Source organism: Eptesicus fuscus, chromosome 1 (genome assembly GCF_027574615.1).
Source record: "Eptesicus fuscus isolate TK198812 chromosome 1, DD_ASM_mEF_20220401, whole genome shotgun sequence".
Lineage (NCBI taxonomy): Eukaryota > Metazoa > Chordata > Mammalia > Chiroptera > Vespertilionidae > Eptesicus > Eptesicus fuscus.
Genome location: NC_072473.1, coordinates 107,761,873 through 107,783,447, shown reverse-complemented (window position 1 = coordinate 107,783,447; position 21,575 = coordinate 107,761,873). Strand labels below are relative to the sequence as shown.

Below are 21,575 nucleotides of genomic sequence, written 5' to 3'. Positions count from 1 at the left end.
AGGCTTTTATTATGTTTAGGTATGATCCTTCTATTTCCATTTTGCTGAGAGTTTTTATCAAGAAATGGTGTTGGATTTTGTCAAATGCTTTTTCTGCATCAATTGATATGACTATGTGATTTTTATCTCTCAATTTGTTTGTGTGATGTATCACATTTATTGATTTGTGGATATTGTACCATCCTTGCATCCCCGGGATAAATCCTACTTGGTCATGGTGTATGATCTTTCTGATGTAATGCTGGATCCGATTTGTTAGAATTTTGTTGAGGATTTTGGCATCTATGTTTATGAGGGATATTGTCCTGTAATTCTCTTTCATTGTGTTGTCTTTATCTGGTTTTGTTATTAGGGTGATGCTGTCTTCATAGAATGAGCTTGGAAGTATTCCTTCCTCTTGAATTTTTTTGAATAGTCTGAGGAGGATATGTTTTAGTTCTTCCTTGAATTTTTGGTAAAACTCCCTTGTGAAGTTGTCTGGCCCCAGGCTTTTGTTTGATGAAAGCTTTTGGATGACTCCTTCAATTTTCTCCATAGTTATCAGCCTATTGAGATTTTTAGATTCTTCTTGATTGAGTTTTGGGAGCTTGTATTTTTCTAGGAATATATCCATTTCCTCTAGGTTATTTTGTTTGTTGGAATAGAGTTGTTCATAGTTTTTTTTTTAAAACAATCCTTTGTATTTCTGTGGGGTCTGTTGTTATTTCACCTCTTGCATTTGTTATTTTGTTTATTTGGGTCCTCTCTCTTTGCTTCTTGGTGAGCCTGGCTAGCAGTTCATCAACCTTGTTAAACCTTTCAAAGAACCAGCTGTTGGTTTCATTGGTCTTTTGTATTGTTTTTGGGTTTTTTTGGTCTCTATGTCATTTATTTCTGCTCTGATCTTTATTATCTCCTTCCTTCTGCTCACTCTGGGCTTTTCTTGTTGCTCCCTTTCTAATTCTTTGAGTTGTAGAATTAGAATACTTATTACCATTTTTTCTTGTTTTGTTTTTTGTTGTTTTTGTTTTTTTTGTGATAGGCCTGTAGAGCTGTACTTGTAAACGTCTCTCTCAGGACTGTGTTCACTGTGTCCCATAGATATTGGATTGTTGTGTTTTCTTTGTCTTTTGTTTCCAGGATGTTTTTAATTTCTTCTTGATCTCTTTGTAATCAATCATTGTTTAATACCATGCTATTCAGCTTCCAAGTGTTGGAATTTTTTTATTGTTTTTATTGTAGGTTATTTATAATATTATGCCATTGTAGTCTGAGAAGATGCTTGATATGATTTCAATCTTCTTGAATTTGGAGAGATTTTGCCTGTCACCCAATATGTGGTCTATCTTTGAAAATATTCTATGTTCACTTGACAAGAATGTATATTCCAGGGCTTTGGGGTGGAGTGTTCTGAAGATGTCAATTAAGTCCATCTGACCTACTGAGTCATTTAGGATTGCTGTTTCTTTGCTGATTTTTTGTCCAGAGGATTTATCCAGTGATGTCAGTGGGTTATTAAAGTCCCCTACTATGATTGTATTGTTGCCAATCTCTCCCTTGATATCTTTGAGGAGTTGTTTTTTTTTTTAATGTATTTGGGTGCTCCTGCATTGGGTGCATGTTTACCAGGGTTATGTCCTCTTGTTGTATTGATCCCTTTAGTATTATGAAGTGGCCTTCCTTATCTCTTGTTATGGCCTTCACTTTGAGGTCTATTTTGTCAGATATAAGTATTGCTACCCCAGTTGTTGTTGTTTTTTTGTTCATTTCCATTTGCCTGGAAAATATTTTTCCATCCCTTCCCTTTCAGTCTCTGTGAGTCCCTTGTTCTGAGGTGGGTCTCTTTTAGACAGCATATATATATATATGGGTCGTGTTTTTTTATCCATTCAGCCACTCAATTTATTTTGATTGGAGCATTTAGTCCATTTATGTTTAAAGTTATTATTGATAGGTACTTCTTTGTAGCCATTTTTATTTCTTGTGCCTGTGCTCCTTCTTACCTTTTTATTTCTTCTATTTACTCCAGTCCCTTTAGCATTTCTTGCATTGCTGGCTTCATAGTGATAAACTCCCTGAGCCTTTTTTTGTCTGTGTATCTCCTTATTTCCCCTGCAAATTTGAATGATAGCCTTGCTGGATAGAGTATTCTTGGATTCAGTCCCTTGCTTTGCATCACTTTGTAAATTTCTTTCCATTCCGTTCTGGCCTGATGTGTTTCTGTTGAGAAATCATTTGATAATCTAATGGGAGATCCCTTGTAGCTAACTTTGTGTGTCTGTCTTGAAGCCTTTAAGATTCTCTCTTTGTCCTGAACATTTGCCTTCATAATTATGACATGTCTTGTTGTGGGTCTTTTTGGGTTCATCTTTTTTGGGACTCTCTGTGCTTGTGTGACTTTTTTCTTCCCCACATCAGGGAATTTTTCTGACATTATTTTTTCAAATAGGTTTTCTATCCCTTGTTCCTCTTCCTGTCATTCTGGATCCCCTATTATTCGTATGTTGCTTTGTTTCATGTTGTCCCATAGTTCCCTTAGGCTCTCTTCCTGTCTTTTAATTTTTTTTCTCCAATTGCAATTCAGTTTGAGTGTTTTTTGCTTCCCTGTCTTCCAAATCGCTAATTCAGTCTTCCATGTCTCCTAGTCTACTGTTGAAACTTTCCATGGTGTTTTTTATTGCAGCTATATCACTCTTTATATCTTCTTGATTCTTACATAAGTTCTTGATTTTTTTCATCCATCCGGTTTATGTACTGTATGGCACTTATTGTGAATTCTTTTTCTGACATATTGCATGCCTCCATTTCACTTAGCTGCTTTTCTGGTGATTCCTCCTTTTCTTTCCTTTGGGGGTTTCTTTCTCTCCTCATTTTTGCTCTCACCGAATGATCTACACCATGTCGAGTCGTCCATGGGCTGCTCCTTAGGCAGCAGTGGCTCCTCGGGTGGTCATGGCAGCAGTTGCTCCTCAGTTGGTGACGGCTGCTTTGGCTGGCAGGGGCAGGCTGCTCGTGCAGTTTCTACTCCTCGGACAGTGGCAGACTGCTCTCAAGGCTTCTGCTTCTTAGACGGGGGCAGCTGCGTGAGGCTGTTGCTCCTCCAACTGGGGTGGGCTACTTGTGCAGCTGCTGCTCCTTGGGCGAGAGTGGGCTGTGTGGAGCTGCCACTCCTCAGATGTGGGTGGGCCACTCACAGGGCTGCCACTCCTCTGACGGGGGCAGGCCGTGTGAGGCTGCTACTCCTTTGACTGGGGCAGGCTGCTCACGGGGCTGCTGCTCCTCAGACAGGGGCAGGCTGGGTGAGGCTGCCACTCCTCGGATTGGGGCGGGCTGCTTACAGGGCTGCTGCTCCTCGGACAGGTGCATGTTGCTCACACGGCTGCTGCTCCTGGGATGGGGCGGGCTGCTTGCGAGGCTGATGCTCCTCAGATAGGGGCAGGATGCTGTCAGGGCTGCTGCTCCTCATACAGGGGCGGGCTGCTTGCGTGGTTACTGCTCCTTGGACAGGGGTGGGCTGCTTGTGTGGCTACTGCTCCTGAAATGGGGGTGGGCTGGTCATGCGGCTGCTGCTCCTCAGATTGGGGCAGGCTGCTTGCGAAGCTGCTGCTCTTTGGACAGGGGTGGGCTGCTCATGCAGCTGCTGCTCCTTGGAGGGACTGCTGCTCCTCGGATGGAGGTGGGCTGCATGCAGCTGCTGCTCCTCAGATGGGAGCAGGCTGTGTAAAGCTGCTGCTCCTCAGACAGGGGTGGGCTGCTCACATGGCTGCTGCTCACATTGTCATGGTGCCCTGGGCTAAAGTGTTGGGCCAGAAAGAGAGGAGCGTGCTTCAGAACTCACAGGAGCCCGCATCCAGGGTGTCTGGAGTCTCAGTGACCATGGGACCGCAGCCAAGGCAGCAGGTCCCTGGTGGAAGTGGCTGTAGAGTCTCGGGTGTTATCTGAGGGCACCCTGGGTAGAAGTGAGGCTGGGCTCCCAATCACAGCAGCTCTCCCCTTCAAATAAGGTGTGGCCTCTGCAGAAGAGTTGGCCGCTTCTGGAATATTTGCAATGGTAGCAGAGGCAGCCTGGTTAGGCAAGCCTGGTCAGCCTGCCCCTGAAGGTCCTGCGGGATCTAACTGTGCCTCACACACATACACACACACACACACACACACACACACACACACACACACCCTACACTTCCACACACTCGTCTTTTGCTCCCTCCCTCACTCACGCTCCCTCATTGCTGCCTCCTTCCTGCCTCTGTAGTTGGGTCTGGAGTGTTATTGACCCATTTGTGGATGGAGTCTCCTCTCTGGGTGTCTGGTTATGTGACTCGCTCTATACCACATTGGCCAAACAGGATAAAATTCACCTCGATAAGACACGACACAAAGGGAACAAAACATGAATGTACTCATGACACCAATAACCCCAATATAAGTGACCACCAGAGAAAAGAGAATTAGGGAAGAGAAAAGAGGGTACAAATGATATTGAAGAGAGGAAAAAATGATATGAAAGAAAAGGAAAAGAAGAAAAAGGAGTAAAAAGGGGAAAAAAATATATATATATATGGAGAAAACACCAGAGAACAAACAGATAAACCAAAACATACAAACACCAAATACCCAGTAAAGAGGGCGGGGGCAGAATCTTATATACAGAAAATAAGGTTAAGGAATTGGATGAATATGAGGAGGACCTCAGTTCAGTATAGAGAAAGTAAAAAGAGGATGAGTGGATAAGAAGAAAGAGAAGAAAAAATAATAAAATTAAAAAATTAATTTTAAAAATGTAGGATAAAATAAAAAATTGGAATGATGAAAAAATAACGTGAAAAGATAGAAAATAAAGAAATAAATGATAAAAAAGGAAAATAAAGAAAAAGAAAAAAGAGATAACAAAATAATAATAAAACAAAATAAAAATGAAAAAGTGAAGTGTCGTTCCTTTGGCTGGTTTAAGATCCCACTCTTCTGTACTGTCTGCGGTTTTTCCGTTTCCTGTTGCTGGGACTGAAGGCCCCTCTTTAGGCTAGTCCCTGTGGGCTCTTAGGGACTATTTAGATTTTTTTTTTTTTGTATCCTTTGTAACACTCAAGGTGTAGTCTGGGTGTGGCTGTATTGGTTGTTTGGAGACTGCAGGGAGGGGCTATCCCTTCAAGAGAAAATGGTTGCTTAGGTCTGGAATGTCAGGTATTTCCCAGTACCAGACTCTGGGCCACCTCTCCCTGACCTACTCTTCTCCCCAGACTCTCTCCAGACTCCACAAGTCCACACCTTCACCGGCGCCGCAGCCATGGGTGAGTGTCTGTATTTGAAAGTTCCTATGAACTAGGTTCAGTGAACAAAAGCAAAGACCAAAAAGAGGAGAAAGAGCTGCACCACTGCGAGCCCCTCTTCCCCGGCATGGTGTGGCTTGGCAGCCATCCAGGCTGTCCCCTCTGGGCTCAGTCTTTCATGGCTGGGGACCCAAATCTAGAATCCCCTGCTGACAGCAGTCCTCCAGACCTCCTTTTCACAGTCAGACACTATGCCTGTCCCAAGTGATGCAGCCTCGGTACCATGAGGTTTCCCTCTGACCCTCTGGGTCAGAGGTCTCACAGTTCTCCCCAGCCCAGATCCCTGATTTTACCATTCTCCAGGTGTCCTCTGCCCTTACCGGCTGCAAATTGTCTCACCAACTGTGTCTATTTCGCCAATTCGGGGTGGATATTATTCAATTTAGTTGCTTGTTCTATCTGCTCTGGGACAAGGCTTGGGACATGTCTGTCTATTCCGCTGCTATTTTGTCCTCTTGAGTTCTTTCTTTTTTACAGTAGCATAGTATTCCATTGTGTAGATGTAACACAGTTTTTTAATCTACTCATCTATTGATAGGCACTTAGTCATCAATTTTTTAAAAATAATTATTTAGCCGAAACCGGTTTGGCTCAGTGGATAGAGCGTCGGCCTGCGGACTCAAGGGTCCCAGGTTCGATTCCGGTCAAGGGCATGTACCTTGGTTGCGGGCACACCCCCTAGGGTGTGCAAGAGGCAGCTGATCGATGTTTCTCTCTCATCGATGTTTCTAACTCTCTATCCCTCTCTCTTCCTCTCTGTAAAAAATCAATAAAATATATTAAAAAAATAATAATAATAGTTATTTATTTTTCAATTACAGTTGCATATAATATTAGTTTCAGGTGTACAATCCAGTGATTAGACATTATATAACTTACTAAATGATCATCCCAATAAATCTAATACCCATATGATACCACACATAGTTATTAGAATACTAGAGACCTGATGCACAGATTCATACACTGGTGGGGTCCCTCGGCCTGGCCTGTGGGGATTGGGCTGAAACCAGCTCTCTGACATCCCCCAAGTGGTCCCCGATTGCAAGAGGACAAATGCCAGGCCAAGTGACCCCACCAGTGCACAATCAAGGCTGGGGAGGGACCGTGGAAGGGCTCCAGGGCATGTCTGGCCCATCTCGCCCAGTCCTGATCGGCCGGACCCCAGCAGCAAGCTAACCTACCAGTCAGAACGTCTGCCCCCTAGTGGTCAGTGCATGTCATGGCAACTGGTTGAACAGTCGGACACTTAGCATATTAGTCTTTTATTATATAGGATTATTGACTATGCTCCCTATGCTTTACATCCCCATAACTATTATGTAACTACTAATTTGTACTTCCTATTATCTTCACCTTTTTCACCCACCCCCTCAACCCTTCTCCTATCTGGCACCCAACTGTTAAATAGTATTTGAGAGACTCAAAGTTTGGCTTAAAATGCCTGACCACTGAAATCAGAGAAATTAAGAGAGGGGAAATCTGACTAACAAAATATAAGCTGATTGTGGAGAATCCAAAACATAATTTAGAACTTGCCATCATTACCTAGAAATTAGAGGCTTAGCTTTTGTTCTCATATACTTTCAAAAAGTATAACACCATTTATTTATTTATGAAATATAATCAATATATAACATTATATTAGTTTCAGGTGTACAACATAATGATTCAATATTTGTATATATTTTGAAATGGTTACAGTAAGTCTAGTTAACATTCATTACCATACATAGTTACAATTTTTTTTCTTATAATGAGAACTTTTAATATCTACTCTCTTTGCAACTTTCAAATATGCACTATAGTATTATTAACTGTAGTCACTGTGCTCTACTTAACATTTGCGTGATTTATTTATGACCAGGAAGTTGTATTATTTGACCACCTTCAGTCATTTCTCCCACCATCATCTCTGGCAACCCTCAATCGGTTCTCTGTATCTAGGAGTTCAGTTTTATTGTTTTTCACATTTGCTATTTTAATAAAGGGAATATGCCATCAACCAGTGACCATGGATTCCCTATCAGGTGGAAATTACTACAGTAGAGTTACCAATATGTAAAAGGTCAAAAACAATTTCACATGGATCAGTTAGTGATGTAATATTATATTTTATGTAGCTTCACAGATAAAAGAGAAATATGTAACTTGAAAATTTATTTCATTTAGAATACTAGAAAATACTAGATAAATACTATATATAATTTTGGTAAATAGTGCCAAAAAAAGACAATCAAATAAACTCCAGTGAAAAGTTCATCTAATATAATCAAAATTTGAGATTTCTAAGAAATGATATAATACATGTGGGTTGCTTGATTTAGAGCTTGATATTTGGGACTAGTATAATATATTATTGTATTTGATTTTCTCTTACAGATGACTTGTTTAAAGTTCACAAGCTTAAGCCAAATCTGAAGTGGCGTCAGGCTTTTGATGGCTACTTAAAAACTCTGCCTCCATATTACCTATTAGTATGTATTTATGTGTACATATGTATTAACTCTATCAGTGGTGATTCTTGTCACAAGAAATGTCAATTAACCAAAAACTTTACCCCTGAAATGAGATAGTTTTTAAATTTATAAATATTTGTATCCCATTGTTTTCTCAAATTATGTGTAAGAGCTTGGAGATGTCATAGTGGCACAAAAAGAACTGTTTTGTTTATTTTATTTCCTTTAACTGCCATGGTTATTTTTATAAAGCACATCTGTATTTCTCTTATTAAAAATTAACCTTATGAAGTTGTAATTTTGGAATTTAAGGATAGGTCTGGATTCCTGTGTTATATCAACTTCCCTTTTTAACTCTAGAAATTATCTATATGGAGTTTCCCTCTGAAATTTTTTTTCTGAAGACATTATATTTACTTACTGCATCAAGTAGAGACACTGGTGCAGAGGTGGGGTGGGAGGGATCCAAAAAGAGTAAAAAATTTACTCGACCTCATTTGGATTTTTACAGTTTGGGAAACATATTCATGATGATTTTGAACTGGCCACATACTCTAAATCAAGAGTTATCCAAATCATTTCAGAGGTAGATGTGGAAAACTTTAAGTCAAGTTTCTAGAGGTGAAAAGGCAGAACCTTGGTGTCTGGTGTCACTGGGAGGAGAAATTGGGTATATTATTATTTACCATGGCAGGAATGGGGTGCACAATAAATTGGAATATGAAATAATTTTATGACTTGGGAATTAAGACTAAAAGCAATTTACCTATTTGAATTTGTTACTTGCTCTTCTTATCCCACTCTCTTCTAATTTTTTTTTTTTTTTTTACTTTCTTCTCCTTACTTCTCTGCTATTTTCATTGCCACTTTTTAATGTTCCATGTTTGGTTTTATGTGCAGCACCTTGACTTCTAAGAAATGAATCATGTCCCTTTGCCCCTTATAACTGAACTTTGAGTATTTTAAGATTTATTCTATTCTTACTGTTGTGTATTTTGTTTCCTTATAGCCATTAAAGAAAGCACTAAGGATGATGGGAGCTCCAAATCTGATATCAGATAATTTAGATTGTGGACTTAGTTACAGTGTTATCTCTTACCTTAAAAAACTCAGCCAACAGGTAGTATTGGTAAAAACAAACAAACAAAAATCCTTTGCCCTCAGAAGTGCATTTTCTATTCTCTAGTGTAATTGTAATTTTTCAAATTAAATGTGTATATATTTCTACACTTTATGGATTAGTACTAATGTGATTCTCTATGGCTTCTAGCTTCACAATTAAACTGCAATGAAAGGTCTGTCAGTATCATCTGATACTGTGCCAGTTCTCCTTTTGCTTGCCAGCTTGTTCTATCCACAAGCTGATTGATATTTTGTGGCCTAAGAGGGGCAGAGGTTTAATAGAATTATTTCATGGTTCACATTTTGCCTATTCTCAACTTAGTTTCTCCTCAAATCACATTGGGGTAGAGCATCCCTGTTTTTAGGTCAGCACATTGAGGTATGGTGTAATTAAATGACTTGCCAGAAATTAGTTTTTAGGCAGTAAATATCCGTATGCTTTTTCTTGGAGAGGGGGAGATAAGACCAGTGTTCCTCATACTAGAGGGTGATAGGCCCCAAGGGGACCTGAAGAGTGGAGTTCAATCTCCTCTCTTCTTGCCCTCCATCTGTTACTTTATACCCACACCTCATTTATCATTATTCACCTTGTCCCTTGCCTACCCCTCTCTATTAGTACCTCATCCTCCACTCACCCCTACTTATCATACTTCTCCTCTACCTAGCCCATTCTTGCAGGGTGGAAATGTTTGAGAAATACTGAGTTAGAGCTTTACTGCCATACAAATGTGTTATGTTCTATGACAAATTTATGGAGCAGCTTTATTTTCTTATGCACAAATGTATTCCCAGGTGGGGAACAGTAGTAGCATTTGCAGTGACTACAATGCTTCAAGTTCAATACGTTTGGAAGTTAGACCTTTAAAAAACAGAAAGTAGTAAACAAAAAAGTAGAAGATTTCACTAAAGACCCAAAATGCCTCCACAATTTGGGATGCTGACACACCTTGTAGGAACTGGAAAAATTATGTTCTGGAGTTTTCCAGCTCTCACCAGTCCAGTGTGCTCATAAATACAAAGAAAGGAAAGGCAAACCCAGATTTCTGGTCTATAAGTGTGCCCTTAACCCCTTTTTCTCTCTGCTGATATTTTGTTGTTGTTAATGTTTTCTTTTTAAAAATTATTTATTTATTTATTTATTTCTCTATTGATTTGTATATTTTTATTTGATGTTTACCTTAGGCCTTTAAGGCTGTGTCAGCAGGATGTGGCCACTAGGAAGAATAGTGAACAGATTTGAAACTCATGCAAGTTCTGGGGCCTTCTAGAATATATTATTTGTGTAGTTTTATACACGAGCTTTCAGAATCATTTATGGAAACAGACCCTTCCTTTACTCTTATCCCTTATTTAATGACTTAATTTTTTAAATAAACATACTTAATTCTAATAGTTATGGAAAATTAGTGAATATCTCTAACCAAACCACAAAAAATTCAAAATTATTTTGAGCTTACTGGACATTGGTGGAATTCCATCTTTTAGAGAAAAAGAAAAGATCATTACTAATTTAAAATAGCTCTAACTACTAATTTAATAACTGTCATGTGTTTCTTGCACTATCTCAAATATATCACAAAATATGCCCATATATTATTATAATACACTTTTAAGCATTATTTATCAATATGGTATAATAGTGTTTAGTAAGAATATTCTTTTGTTGTACGTTAGTAAGGAACATTTAGCACATATTACAAAATAATTACTTGGTAATATTTGTTAAATTAAGCATTAATTTTTTGCATGGTTCAATATTAAAACTAAATTGTGGGTTTTTTTAAATACCAATCTATGCAATCTGAATTTTAGCACTAGTTTATATTTATAAATACAGAGTCAAAGATGAATATGTAGACTAGATTTTACAATAACAAAATGTGATTTTAAATGTCTATGAATGTAATTCTTATCCATGGTTTCCATTCCCTCCATGATTTAATCATAGTTTTGAAATAAGACAAGATGAAAAAATGTATTAAGTTACTTGTCTTTCTAGACCCTCTCTCTGTTTGCAGTGGTAGTACAGAGAAGCACAGGAAAATGTTTAATTATTCATTTTTCTGTGATTTGCAATTAAAAATTATCTGTGGGATTCTTAAAGTATCGTCTTTCTTAAGTAGTAAAAATGGCAGTGATGATACAGACCTTTTTATAACATACTATGTACTTTCATTTTAGACCAAACTAGAGTCAGAACGAATTCTAGCATCAGTGGGGAAGAAACCTCCCCAGGAAATTGGAATCAAAGTGAAAAATCATTCTGGAGGTGGTATGTCCTTGACTCACAATAAAAATTTCCGAAAACTATTGAAAGAAATCATAGGGGAAACTTCGTCAAGACTGACTGAATTGAATACCAAAGAATTTGCTGGCTTTCAAGTAGGGCTTTTAAACAAGGTAAATTATGGCATAAATAGTTTGTGTTTGTTTGAACTTGTCTGACACATTTATGTCTCTCACATTACTTCAGTTTTGAAATAATTACAATGCTGTTTTGGATCTTATATATATTGATGGACCAGTTTAGGAATTATCCTGCCAGCAGACACCGATATGGAATTAAATGTACAAGATATGTTTAGGGGGTAATGTCTGTGAAAGATAAAGGGGAGTGGGAACAGTTGTAAGCATAGAGATCCTTCAGATTATACTGCTGACCTAGAACCTGTGAGAAGAAGGAGGCAAGGAAGGGAGAAAAGGTTATGAAGAACCTCAGACATTCGGTGTAGTTGGGAGAAAGTCTTGGCCAGCTCAACAGGGACATCTGGCACCAAGATTTCCCATAAAGGAGGTCCACATTGGGCAGAACTGGCCAATGCCAAATATTCCTATAATTCTCAGTCATTGGCAGGGGACAGCCTGGGAAGAGTATGGCCTCAGATCAAATGCTGCAGCAGAGCCCTAGCCCCACTAACAACACTCTTCTCAGCAGCCATTGCTTCCTGGGGGGAGATCCTAGCAACTCACCTCCATGGTGCCAGAGGAACACATCTAGATTTTAAGCAGTGGGCCTGCAAGGCTACCACAGGAATAAATCTCAGGATTTGATGTTTTAAATGACACACTTGAAAAAGAATATTCCCAGTGGTTTTGAATACTTTGCAGGTGTATTAGAATTCAGAACAAGGCCAGCAAGTATAAATTTTCCACTGGGAAAATTCTACTGTAGTCAATTTTAGTGAATGTAGAGTCCTTTACTAAGATTTTAAGAGGGTTAAGAATTGTATTTCTATATTAAAAGTCTCAGGAATAACTAAAATTATTTGTTTCATTTCAAATAGGATTTGAAACCTCAGACATATAGAAATGCTTATGATATTTCACGTAGAGATCTTTTAGACCAGTTAACCAGAATGAGATCCAATCTGCTGAAAACACACAATTTTATTGTTGCACAAGATGAAGGTAAATGAACACAAAAGTCATTTTTGTTGATTAAGAAAATGTCAAGACTGGTGTAAATGAAGGTGTTTATTATATAACTAGTGGCCCGGTGCATGAAATTCGTATGGGGGGGGGTGTCCCTCAGCCCGGCCTGCACCTCTCCAATCTGGGACCCCTTGGGGGATGTCTGACTGCTGGTTTAGGTCCCTCTCACAATCCAGGACCACTGGCTCTTAACCGCTCATCTGCCTGCCTGCCTGATTGTCCCTAACCATTCTGCCTGCTGGCCTGCTCACTCCCACCTGCCCCCCCTGCTGGCCTGATTGTCCCCAACTGCCCCCCTGCCAGCCTGCTCGCCTCCAATTGGCCCCTCCTGCCAGCCTGATCACCCTCAACTGCCCTCCCCTCCTGGCCTGATCGCCCCTAACCGCCTCTGCCTCAGCCCCGCCACCATGGCTTTGTCTGGAAGGATGTCCAGAAGGTCTCCCGGTCTAATTAGCATATTATCCTTTTATTAGTATAGAATAGAGGCCCAGTGCATGACATTCATGCACTAGCGGGGGGGACCTCAACCTGGCCTGTGCCTTCTTGCATTCCAGGACCCCTGCCTGATCGCCGACAGATATCTCCCGGGGGGTATTTAGCACTGCTGTGGAGACGGGAGAGGCTCCTGCCACCGCCACTGCACTCGCCAGCCATGAGCTGGCTTCTGGCTGAGCAGCATTCTCCCTGGGGGAGCGCACTGACCACCAGAGAGCAGCTCCTGTGTTGAGCACCTGCCCCCTGGTGGTCAGTGCACATCATAGCGACTGGTCGTTTGGTCAATTTGCATATTTTATTATATAGAATTAGGAAGGTTATTTTTGCAATATTTTAATGTTTAGAATGCCTATTTTCACTAAATCCTGTATCTATCCAAACACAAGTTTACTGTTCTCAGGTTTAAGGAAAAGTGTACATTAATCAGTGCATATATTACATTCCATGCTTTAGCACCTACAAGCCTCAAAATAACCTCAGGAAATAGATAATAATTTATACCTATTTTATAGATATGCTAACTGCAAGTGAGTATTTTAGTAGTTTGCCCACGGTTACTGAGTTGGAAAGTGGTAGAACCTCATTCTTTCAGATCTCAGATATTGCATGCCCCCATACTATGTCACCCACTACTGTGATGAATTCAATCCATAATTCCTCAGTTGCATGAAAAGAATGAACCAGATAGTGTCCATGTTAATTGGTGACAATGTACAATTCCCTTATACACCATTTGATTCATTTCAAACAGAGTCACTTTTCCATTTAAATGTACAAATCTTAGCCTGGCCAACCTCTGGAAATTATACAACAAGTTTTTGGGGGAGGAAAGGACTTTTCTATGAAGAGAGCCTGCGATTGTAATCAAATTATCCAAGAGGGTGAGACCAGTAACAAAGGTTCTCTGGATAATAAAAGAAAACCATGGAGCCTAGGCTCTTGGAAACACAGAGCAAATATGGTATTTTGAGTTGAAATGGTGGTACATTGTCAAACCTGGTTTGAAGGGTAAGGGAGTTGTTCTCGAACTAGTGATTTGAGATTTTAGGCAGTAATGATGGCAGAGTAGTAATGAATGGAATGAACAGAGATTATTTTAGGTCCTAGAATGCTAGATTCGAGCTTTTAGATTATCAGATCCAACATACATATTGCTAAGCAGACTATGAACATGTCCTCTCAGAAGGACCATACACTTAAGTTATATAGCATCTTGTTTCTTTTATGGTGATTTTGCAGATTCCCTTCATAGTGTTCCAGTCGCACAAATGGGAAACTACCAGGAATATCTAAAGACATTGGCTTCTCCACTTCGAGAGATTGATCCAGATCAACCCAAAAGACTGCATACTTTTGGCAATCCATTTAAACAAGATAAAAAGGTAGAATACCTATTTCTTTATCTGCCTAAACATGCTATTCTTGCTATAATTCATTTCTTCTTGACAAGATGAATTATAAAACAGAGATTCTCCTGTTAATTTAAAAGATAAAATATGCCTCCAAGGCTCTCTGTGAATGGAAAGTAGGAACCTCCTGATGCAAGATTGTTTAGGTTGAAGACAACAATAGCTGACATTTATTGAGTACCTGGTAGGAGCTGGTGTTTGAAATGATCACATTTAATGTACACAACTGTTCTGCAGATGAGTATTACTAAGAAGAAATCAGAGTTCATAGTGGTAAAATGGTTTACCCTAACCATTTTAAATGACACAGCTAGTAAGAGACAGGGTTTAAACCCATATCTTTCCATTTCCAGAGTCTGTATTTTTTCCCACCTCCACACACTAATTCATTTAATATTGAGATTACCATTTATTTCCTGTTTCCATAATTCAGATGTCTAGTGCACTATCTAGATAGTAGTAAATTACTCCTCTTGAAACATGAAGTACGGGGTGATGTTGCTTTATTTAGGTTATTCCTACTAGAAATCTAAATATGAGGGGGAGGGTGTATGTCAGAGAGAGAGAGAGATTGACCATAAAGGTCACTGTGTGTTTATTCCCCTTTTGATTGCTGAGAATTGTGCATTCTTCAAGCTTTCTGGTTAATTGTGATTGTATTTTGCTTGATCTTGGGTCAACACTATAAACAATTTTTTACTGATTTTAGAAAGAGGAATGGAGAGGGGGAGAGAAAGATATAGAAACATAGATGAGACAGAAATATTGATGGCTGCCTCCTGCATGACCCCCACTGGGGATTGATCCCACAACCCGGGCATGTTCCCTGACCTGGAATCAAACTAGCGAACCTCCTGGTGCACAGGACAACTCTCATCCAACTGAGCCACACCAGCTGGGGAACACCTTATATTTCAGTCTCCTCCTTGTTTCACTTAGACTGGATTAAAATTGAGTAGCATCTTCTAAGAACAGAGCCTGTGTGGGGCATGATAAATCTTTGGCCTATGATTAAGACTTATATTGATGATGTAATACATGATTGTATATGCATATGAAGAGTGCTTCCAATGTTGTTGTTAATGGGATATGTTCATTAATGTTTTTTAGGGAATGATGATTGATGAAGCAGATGAGTTTGTAACAGGGCCACAAAACAAAGTGAAACGTCCTGGAGAACCCAACAGCCCTCTGTCATCTAAGAGAAGGCGGAGTATGTCCCTGCTGTTGAGGAAACCACAAACACCACCTACTGTAACTAACCATGTGGGCGGAAAGGGACCACCTTCAGCCTCGTGGTTCCCATCTTATCCAAACCTCATAAAACCCACTCTTGTACATACAGGTATAGAGTAGTGGCTGTGATTTCCTTATGTCTCCTACAGGACTAAGACACTAAATAGTTTTATTTTTCTTTGTATTCATTTCTTTTGTATTCAGTTTTGTTCATTAAGTAAACCAATATGAAATAATCAAAGTGGTAGGTACAGAGGGCCCGGGAAGCAGAGACCCTATTTCAAGGATCTCAATTTCTATCAAGGGGGAAAAAAGCCATACATACATAGTAATTAACTATGTAAATTAGAATTGAGAGATGTGAGCATGTTTGTCTTGCCAACGCAAGGTATAATGAGGTGCAAATATTTGGAGTTGCTGTTCCAGTCAGAGTGATAGAGCAGGTTCCTGAGGCACTAGGAGCAAATGGGCTCATAAGAATATGGATCTGCACTTGCTCTCTATGTCCTCATCTCCTCTTTTTGCTTTAATCTGGTGCACCCTGGCTCTGTCTCCTCCACTCCACTAAAACAGGCCTCATCAAGGGCCCCGGTGTCTGCCACACATAGCCATTATTTCTTACATCATTTGACACAGTTGTTCACTCCCTCCTCCATGGAAACTTTTTGGGTTCCCAGACACCACCAACAACTGGGTCTTTCCTCATTTCATAACACCTGCTTTTTATACTCTTTTCTGATTTCTCCCCTTCTTTGTGAGGTCACTGAACCAGATCAGAAAGAGGGGCACCTTTAAATAGTGTAGGGACCCAAAGCTCAATTCTTTTTTTAAAATTCTTTATTGTTGCAAGTTTTACATATCTCTCCTTTTCACCCCATTGACCTCTCCCCACCCTCTCCCGGCCCCCAGCATATGCCCTCACCCCCTATTGTCTGTGTCCATTGGTCATGCTCATATGCCAAAGCTTATTTCTGGACCTTTTCCTCTTCACTGCTCTCTCCCTAGATAATTCTATGCAGTCTTGGGGCTTTAAATAAGATTTACATTTCAACAACTCAGATATCTATACCTCTAGACTATAACTTGCTCCAAACTCCAGACTTAAATTGAACTGTGGACACAGTATCTCCACTTAGGTGACTAATGGACATATAAAACCTGGTAGGTTTCATTTGTTTCAACTGAACTCCTGCCTGACCTTCCCTCTCTCTGAAATAGCTCTACCTGCAGCCATCCCCAATGCAGTTAAGGACACCATCCAGCAGTGTGTTTGTAAAGCTGTGACAGCCAGCTCTCCATGGGTGAAGGGGTTGGGAGGATGGAGAAGCCCTGGATCACAGTGTTTACAGATTTCCACAGTATAAATAATGCTAACATTATTGATGTCAAGCTATCAATGTGAGGTCACTGAACCAGATCAAGAAGAGGTGCACATAATCCACTTTCTTGAGCAGTTGTGCACTAGCATCTGCACACCCCTGACACTATTTACCCAGTGGTTCAGGTGAAAAAACCAGAGTCACCATGATTTCTCTTTTATTCTTCTCTCACTTCCATCTGTGAGCAGGTCTAGGGAACTTGATGACCAATATAATTATTGCATCCCACACTTCTCTGTCCCTCAGTTATGATACCATCTCTGTCAGTCACCAAGCTACTACAATAGCTTCTTATTTGATTACCAGGCTGCTCACCTCCTCCTCATCTGACCTATTTCTGCCCTGCAGCCAGAGTGATCATGTCAACATGGAAATCAGACAATGCTATGTCCATCCTGAAAACTCATTATCAGCTTCCCTATGCACTCACAACAGATTCTCAACTCCCAACTCTAGTCTACAAGATCTTCACAACCTGGACCTGCCATCCTCTTCTTTAAATTGAATTTATTGGGGTGACATTGGCTAATAGAATTATATAGATTTCTACAATTCTATAATACATCATCTATAATAATAAAAGTGTAATATGCTAATTAGATTGGACTGCCAAACGACCTTACGGAAGTCATTCCGGATGTCCTTCCGGACTAAGCTGTGGTGGCAGGGACCAAGGCAGAGGCGGTTAGGGGTAATCAGGCAGGCAGAGTGGTTAGGGGTGATCAGGCAGGCAGGCAGAGGCAGTTAGGGGCAATCAGGCAGGCAGGCAGAGGCGGTTAGGGGTGATCAGGCAGGCAAGAGAGTGGTTAGGGGCAATCAGGCAGGCAGGCAAGCAGTTAGGGGCAATCAGGCAGGCAGGCGAGTGGTTAGGGGTGATCAGGCAGGCAGGCAGAGTGGTTAGGGGCAATTAGGCAGGCAGGCGAGTGGTTAGGGGTGATCAGGCAGGGGTACCAGATTGCGAGAGGGTGCAGGCCGGGCTGAGGGACCCCCCCCTCCGTGCATGAATATAGTACACCAGGCCTCTAGTCTATAATAATAAAAGTGTAATATGCTAATTAGACCGGATGTCCTTCCAGACAAAGCCAGGGCTGTGAGGGAAGCCTGGGTCCTGGGTGCCAGGGGGAAGGAAGGCCTCCTCTTGCACGAATTTTGTGCATCGGGCCTCTAGTATATATTATATTGTATGTTCACCGCCCAACATCAAGTCTCCTTCCATCATCATTTATCCTCCCTTTACCCTCTTCCTGCCATCCTCTGTTAACACATGTCCTATCTGTCTCCTTGTTCTGTCTGCCTCTGTCCTTTACTCTATGGTCCCGGATTGAACCCTTCTAGGGGTCCTGCACTTGCCCTACTGCAGCCTGGAACTTCCTCTGTATGTGCACAGGGCAGGCTGTTTTTCCTCCTCCAGGCTCTGCTCAAAAGGCCTTGCCCGACCACCCCATCCATTGAGGACCCCCCCTTCTGATGTCTGTCACATCCCTGTTTTCTTCTCCCTAACACAAATTCAAACTGTCATTTCATTTGCTCATTATGCCTTTACTATCTGACTGTCCTATCAGAATGTAGCTTCCATAAGGGTAGGTATTGTTTCTGTCTGTCTTAACTGCTGACCCCCATATCCTGGCATGATGCCTGGCACAGGGGAGGATGAGAAAATGAAGTAGGTGTATCAGATTTGGACTAAAAAGAAATTCACTTTTCTGAGACAGAGAAAATAAGTGAAGAAGATCATGTGCTGACTGGGATTTTGGTTATGGAGTACATTGAGAGGCCTCATACCTCTGTTTTCTTAGGTCTTTTGAGATGAATAGGAGGGAGGATGAAAGGGACCCACATAGTTTGGTGTCAAGCTTAGTAAAGCATGCCATTTTATAGGTAAATTACAGAAATCATGACATCAAGTGAGACTTGCTGATTTTCAGCTTGTAAAGCATAAGCTGCCACTAAACTACAAGTGCCAGGGATCTGAGAATATTAGTTGTACTGTCTTACTTAGTTTCCATATGTAATCATAGTGCCATGAAGAAAATAAAGTGGATTAGCTGTATTATCTTCCTGAGTTCAATTTGAAGGGTCTCAGACTCCATCTGGTAACCTCTTCTTGCTTTATGAAACAACTAATTTCCTCAAAACTGAGGAACACTGGGGTCTACCTGCGGAGCTGATATAATACACCTACGTCACAGCTCAGCTTCTGAATTTTGTTTCCAGATGCTACTGTCACTCACGATGTCCATGAGGAGAAGATGGAAAATGGTCAAATCCTACCTGATGGCTTCTTGTCAAAATCTGCTGCACCAGAGCTTATGAATATGACAGGAGATGGTATTCCACCCAACCGATTGGATTCTCTGTCTGATGACTTTACTAGTCTAAGGAAAGATGTCCTGATTAACAAACCTTGTAGTAATGCACTTGGAGGAACCAAAAACTGCAGTGTCCCCGCAGATGATCAGAAAGTCTCAGTAACAACTTTCAGAACTGTGCCAAATACATTGCAGATAACTCCTGCGATGGCACAAGGAATCAATGCTGATATAAAACATCAGTTAATGAAAGAAGTTCGAAAATTTGGACGAAGTAAGTAGTGAAAGAACATCTATGAATCATATAATGGGAGGTCCCTCTCATTGTAAAATTCAGAGTAGATTCAAGCTCTCTTGCGGTGCATTTTGGGGAAGCATTGGGTTTTCACATAATTTAAAGTGATTCCTCTTGCTTTAACTTTAAAGATGCAATGCACCTTTCTCTCTCCCCCACCTTACTTAATTGTAATAGTTTCCTTTTGCTGCTGTAACAAGTTACCACAGACTTTGTGGCTTAAAACTATATTATCTTACAGTTGTAGAAGTCAGAATTCTGAAATGATTTTCACTGGGCTAACATGAAAGTTTTGGAAGGCCAGCATTCCTTCTGGAGAATCTAAAAAGAATCTGTTTCCTTATCTTTTCCAATTTCTATAGGCTGCCTGTGTTCCTTAGATCATGGCCCCTTCCTCCACCTTCAAACCTCTATCCTCTGCTACCATCCTTACATCTTTTCTCTCTGACTCTAACTCTACTGCCTTCCTTTTAGAAGGATGTCTGTAATTATTTGGGCCTACATGCACAAACCTGGGTAATCTCCTCATCTCATGATCCATCACTTAATTACATCTTCAAAATAAAGTCCCTTTTACCATATAAGGTAACATATTCAGAAGTTTGGGGATTAGGACATGGGTAGTGTCGGGGACCATTAGTCAGCCTACCACATTTGATTAGTGTTTATAAGTGTTTCCTTAGTAGATATGCACAGATGGTTTGATTTGAATGTTTGAAAAACAAACTATAACTAACTTCCACCCATGAAGAATGATGGCTTAAGGATGTGTAAAGATTGAATTTTATTTCCCATTCACATTTTTTTAAATACTAAAGTTTTTTTCAATATCTTCAGAGTATGAAAGAATTTTCATTTTGCTCGAAGGAGTGCAAGGACCTCTTGTAGTCAAGAAACAATTTGTTGAATTTACCATCAAGGAAGCTGCAAGGTGGGTGTAAAGAGGAGCTTGTTCTTTTTTAAGCACTAGGGCCCAATACAGGACTTGGGGAGGAATAGGCTCTTCCATGCTTTGCTCAAACCCTGGCCCTCACTCATGGTTGAATTTCTTCAGAGGCATTTAGATACCTGAGTCCAACTCATTTATCCTATTCTGTGGAGCCTTATAGGCTCACCACAGTCTGAAGTAGGCTTGGGCCCTAAGTGGCACTGTTAGCACTTGCTAAACCCTATCTTTACATGAGGAGACATTTCTACTCTATGTCCATTGTCAGTTCCAATTGTATCCAGCATAGTGCCTTGCATATCATAGTGCTTTAAGTATCTATTGGTTAATAACATTTATCTTTATTTTTAGATTTAAAAGACGAGTCTTAATCCAGTACCTTGAGAAGGCACTAGAAAAAATGGATTCCCACCACCTTCTTAACAACATTAATCACATCAACAGCAGATCTTCATGTTAATGCAAAGACCAAGGAGAAAAAAAGGACAAGTTTTCTGTGCTGTAGGATGGAACAGGATATTGTTGAAGCTTCCTAGAATGCTTTAGTCAAGGGAATTGCCTTCCACAAGCTAAGAAAAAGCTGTGTAAATTTTTATATTTTATGAATTCTAGCAGTAAAAGCTGGCTTTTGCCCTAAGAATTTCCTCTAAAAGTATTAATTTGTGTTGTTTCTTTTCCCAATTGAGTTAGGTAATGCTATTAATGCAGCAGGTTAAATTCAGTAAACACTGTCGCCCCTACCACAGGTGATAAAGGTTCACTCATCTGGGCATTTCCAGAGTGACTAGGGCCCACATGTAAATAGAGCACTACTTGGTGCTCTTACTATGTCCTTTAGAAAGAACAGAAGTTCAGAGTCCAACTGGTAATCTTGTGTCTGCTGAACAATGTTTTCAACAATTTCCAGCTGTGCCTTTTAAACAGTGACATATTCAGGACAGTTTGAATCAAAGAGTAAAAAAGCTGCTATTCGGGTAATTTATTTCTCTGTGGGAGGGGGGGCAGGGAGAGTCACCAAACAATCTACCTCCAACTCTCTTCTATTTTGTCTAGAGACATTACAAAGTGCACCTGAGGCTGCCCCAACCCCTGACATTTGTTCTTGCATGTGATGACAGTAAGTCTTCAGGTGGACTTGTGCATTTTGTGCTTTGAAAGCACTAAGGGAAAAAGTATGTATTATTTCC

At 40.4% G+C, this 21,575-nt stretch overlaps 1 protein-coding gene across 3 annotated transcripts in view; it reads left to right on the top strand.

Moving 5' to 3' along the window:
- LOC103302098 (integrator complex subunit 6-like) overlaps nucleotides 1-21,374 on the top strand; it is a 68,535-nt gene extending 47,161 nt beyond the window's left edge. Inside the window, exons 9-17 of one of the 3 annotated variants that reach the window (XM_054728869.1) lie at nucleotides 7,689-7,783; nucleotides 8,775-8,885; nucleotides 11,069-11,287; nucleotides 12,172-12,295; nucleotides 14,054-14,196; nucleotides 15,334-15,568; nucleotides 19,053-19,421; nucleotides 20,280-20,373; nucleotides 20,740-21,374. In XM_054728869.1, the coding sequence (XP_054584844.1) occupies nucleotides 7,689-7,783; nucleotides 8,775-8,885; nucleotides 11,069-11,287; nucleotides 12,172-12,295; nucleotides 14,054-14,196; nucleotides 15,334-15,568; nucleotides 19,053-19,421; nucleotides 20,280-20,373; nucleotides 20,740-20,848 (1,499 nt within the window). In that variant the 3' untranslated portion in view covers nucleotides 20,849-21,374. The remainder of the gene's footprint in view (nucleotides 1-7,688; nucleotides 7,784-8,774; nucleotides 8,886-11,068; nucleotides 11,288-12,171; nucleotides 12,296-14,053; nucleotides 14,197-15,333; nucleotides 15,569-19,052; nucleotides 19,422-20,279; nucleotides 20,374-20,739) is intronic. The other 2 variants (XM_028135985.2, XM_008159131.3) reach the window with 2 other exon arrangements.
- The last annotated feature ends 201 nt before the right edge of the window (nucleotides 21,375-21,575 follow it).